Below are 6000 nucleotides of genomic sequence, written 5' to 3' on the forward strand. Positions count from 1 at the left end.
TGTATTTTGTCTGATTGACCTCTAGAATTGTGTTTTAATTTGCCGGCTCCATGGCTCACTCAGCTAATCCTCCGCCTTGAGGCGCCGGCACAGGGGTTCTAGTCCCGGTCAGGGCACCGATCCTGTCCCGGTTGCCCCTCTTCCAAGCCAGCTCTCTGCTGTGCCCAGGGAGTGCAGTGGAGGATGGCCCAAGTGCTTGGGCCCTGCACCCCATGGGAGACCAGGAGAAGCACCTGGCTCCTGCCATCGGATCAGCGCGGTGCGCCGGCCGCAGCGCGCCTACTGCAGCGGCCATTGGAGGGTGAACCAACGGCAAAAGGAAGACCTTTCTCTCTGTCTCTCTCTCACTGTCCACTCTGCCTGTCAAAAAAAAAAAAAAAAAAAAAAAAAAGAATTGTGTTTTAATTAACTACATGGGCATTGTCTTCATCTCCAAACTATTGTCTATTTCTTTTTTTTTTCTCTTTATTTCTAGTGTATAGTATATGTGGAAGAATAACAATTCATTTTATTACATACCCAATAAATTTATGTGCATCTTCCAACTTTACCTTTGGCCGTTTGGTTGCTTTTTTATTTTTTTTTATTTTTAATTTTAGTTGGTTTTTATCAGATTCAATGTAGTTCTTACATATAATTCTCCTTTTTTTTTTTAAAGATTTATTTATTTATCTGAAAGGCAGTTACACAGAGGCAAGGCAGAGGCAGAGAGAGAAAAGTCTTCAGTCCTCTGGTTCACTCCCCAAATGACCCAGTGGCTGGAGCTGGGCCGATCTGAAGCCAGGAGCCTGGAGCTTCTTCTGGGTCTCCCACGCAGGTGCAGGGGCCCAAGGACTTGAGCCATCTTCTACTGCTTTCCCAGGCCATAGCAGAGAGCTGGATTGGAAGTGGTACAGCCATGACTCGAACCGTTGTCCATATGGGATGCAGGCACTGTAAGCAGGAGCTTAACTTGCTATGCCACAGTGCTGGCCCTTCCTACATACAATTCTAAGAATATAATTATATTCCTTTTCTCTATCCCACCCTCTTCCTTTCTTACTCCTACCCTCCCTCCTTCTACTTTTCTTTCTTATTTTTTTCAGTTTTTGAGATATTATCTTTTAAATTTACATTACAGTAAAATGACTTAATGCTTCACTAAATAAGAGTTTATCAAGTAAAAAGCAAAATAAATTCATTTTTAAAACATAATTTTGTCTTTTAAAAAAAAATAATGCACAGTGACTAAAGTTCTGAGCCTTACACGATGCATGTAAAATCTATTAGGAAGGTGTAGGGAGAGCACTTGAAGCTGATGCCACAGAATGGAGTCAATGTTCCAGTATGGACAGTGAGACTAAAGTGAGGGCAGGCTGCTAACAATCTCTGAGAACTTGTTCTGTGCCTGCCATTGTCCTTGGCCCTTGAATGTTCCTCTGCTCCCTGAAGCCTAGTAGGGTATTGGAGAGCAAGGGAGAAGAAAGGATGAGTCCCAACACTGGCATTCACTCTAATAAAGTTTTATTTCCACTTTCATTGTTCTCCAATTTCACATCAATAATTTATCTTTAAAAGATTTATTTATTTATTTGAAAGTCAGAGTTACACAGAGAGAGAAGGAGAGGCAGAGAGAGGTCTTCCATCCACTGATTCACTCCCCAGCTGGCCTCAACAGCTGGAGCCGTGCCAATCCAAAGCCAGAAGACAGGAGTTTCCTCTGGATCCACTATGCGGGTGCAGGGGCCCAAACACTTGGGCCATCTTCTACTGCTTTCCCAGGCCATAGCAGAGAGCCAGATCAGAAGTGGAGAAGTGGGGTCTCGAACCAGTGTCCATATGAGATGTGGGCACTGCAGGCGGAGGCTTAACCTGCTATGCCACAAAGCCAGCCTCCACATCAATAAGTTAAAGATAAGGAATATCTTCTAAAGTTTTTCCCCGTTGAGTTTTTGTTGTTGTTGTTGTTTTGATTTTGTTCTGCCTTGTAAGATTATGGAATTGGAAAATTTTTAGATGTTTTTTAAAGTATTTCTTTTGATAGTTTATTAAGATGATTGTGCCAGTAGGAGTGTCTTCTGAACATGATGCAGGGGTAACTTCTATGTAGTTTTGGTTATCATTTTTAAAAATATTGAATACCTCAGTATATCTTTCTACTGATGATCACTTTTATAGTTAAAATATAGCTATATTCAGAAATACATATGGTGTGACTATAAAGGAATGAAGCAAACTCTAAGAGTCATATATGAAAAGCAGTCTTATTCTTACATGGAAATACCTCATCATTTCAAAAGTCTATCAAACTTCCAATAAACTCAATTTCCTCTTCCTATTTTCCCCATCTTTGCAGAATATTGCACCTCATTGTTAGTTTGGCTCAAGGGAGCAACTCAGATGTACCCTACTCATTATTTGTTGAAACATTTCTGAATAATTCCTTTTCCTTCCATTCTCCCTGGTTTGCCAGGAAAATTTCGAGAGGAATTTAAAGCTGCATTTTCTTGCTGTTGCCTTGGAGTTCACCATCGCCAAGAGGATCGGCTCACCAGGGGCCGAACCAGCACAGAGAGCAGGAAGTCGCTGACCACGCAGATCAGCAACTTGGAAAATGTATCAAAACTCTCAGAGCAAGTTGTGCTCACTAACATAAGCACCCTTCCAGCAGCCAATGGAGCAGGACCGCTTCAAAACTGGTAGAATATTTGTTCATATGACAAGGATAACTGAATAAAACTATTATTTTTTAAAATCTCTATAAACAGAAATTTTATTATTCTAATGATACGAAGCTAAAATTACTTGTGGATCCTTTTTTAAAAATGTATTTATCTTTGGAAATTAAAAAAAAGTCCATTTAAAATAATTTCTCAAATTTTGACTTAAGGTATTAGAAGTTTAACCTGCAACTGTACTTATTTAAGTCTTTTTCACTTTTAGTTTCTTGTATTTACATGTGTCAATTAAATGTTTTAATATTTCTAATTCTTTTTATGATCCCTTGTTATTTTAATTTTATTATCAGATATTTAAAGAGCTTGTTAAAAATTACCAAAAGTTATCTGATGATTTTCTTCAGTTACTAAAAGCAGTATCAGTTACTGTGAATGAACAATAGGCAGAGAAATTGACTTAGTAGTGTTTATTAAAAACATTACAAAAGACTGTCATTGAAATTAGCATCTGAGAGAACATTTATATATTAGAAAACATTATTAGATAATCCAAAATCTATCCAACAAGTTTGCATACAATATATACTATTAAACTTTATTTTCTTCTATATTTATCATTCATTTACATAATTTTCTCTGGTTTGGAACCTTACTGTTGCTAACATTTCTTGTCTCAATCTATGCCCAGTAAGATTCTGTGTAAAATAAAAAAGTTGGAGTAACTACTAATAAATGAAAATTTTCACCTCCAAACAAAGAGTTGGTAAGAATACAATAAAATCACTTCATTGTATTCTTTTAACCAAAACAAGATACACTCAGCCCTGATGGATTAATTTATGAATATAACAGTGTAGTGTGCACTAGAAAAGGAAGCAGGGCTAAGTACAAAGAGGCCTCCAAAAGAGCTGTGGTACAGTGAGGGAGGCTTGTTGACAGAGTGCAAGACAGCCAACAGCCAAGGAGGAAGATTGCTGGGCATGGAAAAAACTGTGTCAATGAAGTGCTGTCTTCAACAGAACATTGGTGGCAGATTAGCAAGTTGTTTCCCATCTAATTACACTTCCATTGTCCACGTCAGTGATTCCAAATGTGCCTGGAGTTGAGGACCACAGGATCAGAAAATGGACAGGCTTGCTGTTAACTCAGATGCCAGAGATCACTATGGTTTATTTTGTACAAACGAAAGATCAGGGATCCAAAGCACTGGATAATTTCAAATTGGTTCCTCTGCAAGATTTTTGATTCATATATTCAATTTTAAATAAAATTCAAAGTAATAGAACTGTTTGTGAGAAGATGTTCTTCACCTCACATTATACCAGCAGGTGTTCTAATTGTATTGAAGTAAAAGATACGGGTACAGTATTTAAGATTTTCATAGGAGATAATTACTAGATTGCTATTTTCTCTTTTTTTTCCAACTAATTAACCTAAGAGAAAATTAACACAACCAAATTATTCATAATTTGCTTTCAAATCTTAGACTTTGGGATTTTGTTTTTTGTGCCTTTTATTACTCAAAGCAAAAACTAGCCTTCTTAGATGAGCTTTATTGAAATATTGCTAAATATTAGCAGTGTGTCAATGCAAGCATGGTTTTTAAATCTCTCTTTCCTCCCCTTTGTGCAGCTGGGAAGTCTTTTTTTGTTGTTGTTGTTATTTCTGCTGCATGAAAGGAAAGTTGTAATTTTCAGATTGTGGTGAAAGTCATCACTTTATTTTGAACATAATATGATAATATGCCTTAAAGACAAGTAATAGTAATAGCTCGGCATAAGACACTAGTTTGCCTAATTCTTATCAGTTAAGATGAGGGAAGAAGGAGAAAGAGAGAGAGAGAGACTGACTCTCAGAGAGGAAGTATTTGTGTGCGTTTAGAATTCATAATTTCTTTGCTCTAAATAAGTGATCCTCAAAATATATTTCCAAAAAAATTAATATCACCGTTATCTGAGAAATTATTCAACATGCAAGTTTCCGCCTACTAAACCAGAAATGTTGAGAATGATGGTATGCAGGAATCTGTGCATTCACAAGCCTTACAAGTGAAGCATCTTAAGGTAAATGATACCACACAGCATGAGTTTATTAGCCCATGTGCAATAAAGTCTTTTACTGTACAGGTATCCACAACAGGGGCCGCCATCCTCACTACTGTTAACCTGGTTGGAGGTCTGAAAGAAGAAGCTGCTGTTGAATCTCACCAGTGTCATCTCAGTTAAAGAGAATGGTTTACAAAACAATTACTACTGAATTGTAAGGGTAGTGTGGAAGAAAACTGTGTTTAAAGCACTTATGTGCTCTATGGCAACTTGGATGACTTGAGTTTTGAAATCAGACTTTCATATCCCCAATCTTATTTATAATTACCAAAATATATGTTTTGGGAGAGCAGACAGTTCTAGGAATGATCATTTCCTGGAAGAAAAAAATAAAATAAAGCCTGTAATTACAAGAAACTGGAATAGAATAATAAATGATGTACATACTTCTCAACATATGGATCCAGGAATTCTTCTGAGAGGTCTGGATTTAGTATGGTTACCTTAGGACTAATGGCAAAGAAACAGGTGTTTCCAGCTCTGACAATCTATGGAACAAGGGTTAACTACTTACCTCATTATGTGCTAATGACACAAATGAGAAGAATTCTTAAGAAAGGAATGTGTTGGGGCTGTTTTGTTTTATACATTGAATATATATATATATATAATGTATATATATATATATCCCTTTTTTGCTGTATTTAAAAGATTTAATGTAAGATGTCAGTCTCACTGAAATTTTGTTGTCAGTATGAATGAGCTATACTTTAATACTCTAAAATAAAATCCATTTGAACTTCATTATTTCTGAATTTCCACAAAATAAAAAAAAACAAAACCTTGATATATGAACTTATTCACTCTTGATCAAAAAGTTACTCCTGGTTTGTGAAGAAAATTACTTCTAAACTCTCCAAAATTTGGATAGTTTCTTGTCTGTTAAATTCCTGTTATAAATCATTGATGAATTAATTGCAAAAGTGTCAGAAACAATCATATTAAATTTCACATTTTCAGGAAGGTTAAGGTAAATATGCTTACAACATATTGTTTAAGTATGCTTGAGCCTGAAATATCAGAATACCAAAAAACCTAAAGCTGTTATGGATCCAAATTGTCAGGAGGGATATTGTTTTACTAGCATTATAATCCATTATTTTGCTCTTGATGTAAATTATAATAGTAACAGAATGCATCTCAAAGTAGCTGGCTAGTTATTACAACTTAGAAAGCTTTTCAATGCCAGTTAACTTTATGATGGATCACTTTTCTACTTGCTACAGATCACAAGTTAA

General features: G+C 36.2%; 1 protein-coding gene across 1 annotated transcript in view; it reads left to right on the forward strand.

Moving 5' to 3' along the window:
* Positions 1-4838, forward strand: part of HCRTR2 (hypocretin receptor 2) — a 124883-nt gene extending 120045 nt beyond the window's left edge. The window contains exons 7-8 of the mRNA XM_062187555.1: positions 2453-2678; positions 4784-4838. Of these exons, the coding sequence (XP_062043539.1) occupies positions 2453-2678; positions 4784-4838 (281 nt within the window). The remainder of the gene's footprint in view (positions 1-2452; positions 2679-4783) is intronic.
* Positions 4839-6000: the final 1162 nt, after the last annotated feature.

This window comes from Lepus europaeus, chromosome 3, assembly GCF_033115175.1.
Source record: "Lepus europaeus isolate LE1 chromosome 3, mLepTim1.pri, whole genome shotgun sequence".
Taxonomy (NCBI): Eukaryota; Metazoa; Chordata; class Mammalia; order Lagomorpha; family Leporidae; genus Lepus; species Lepus europaeus.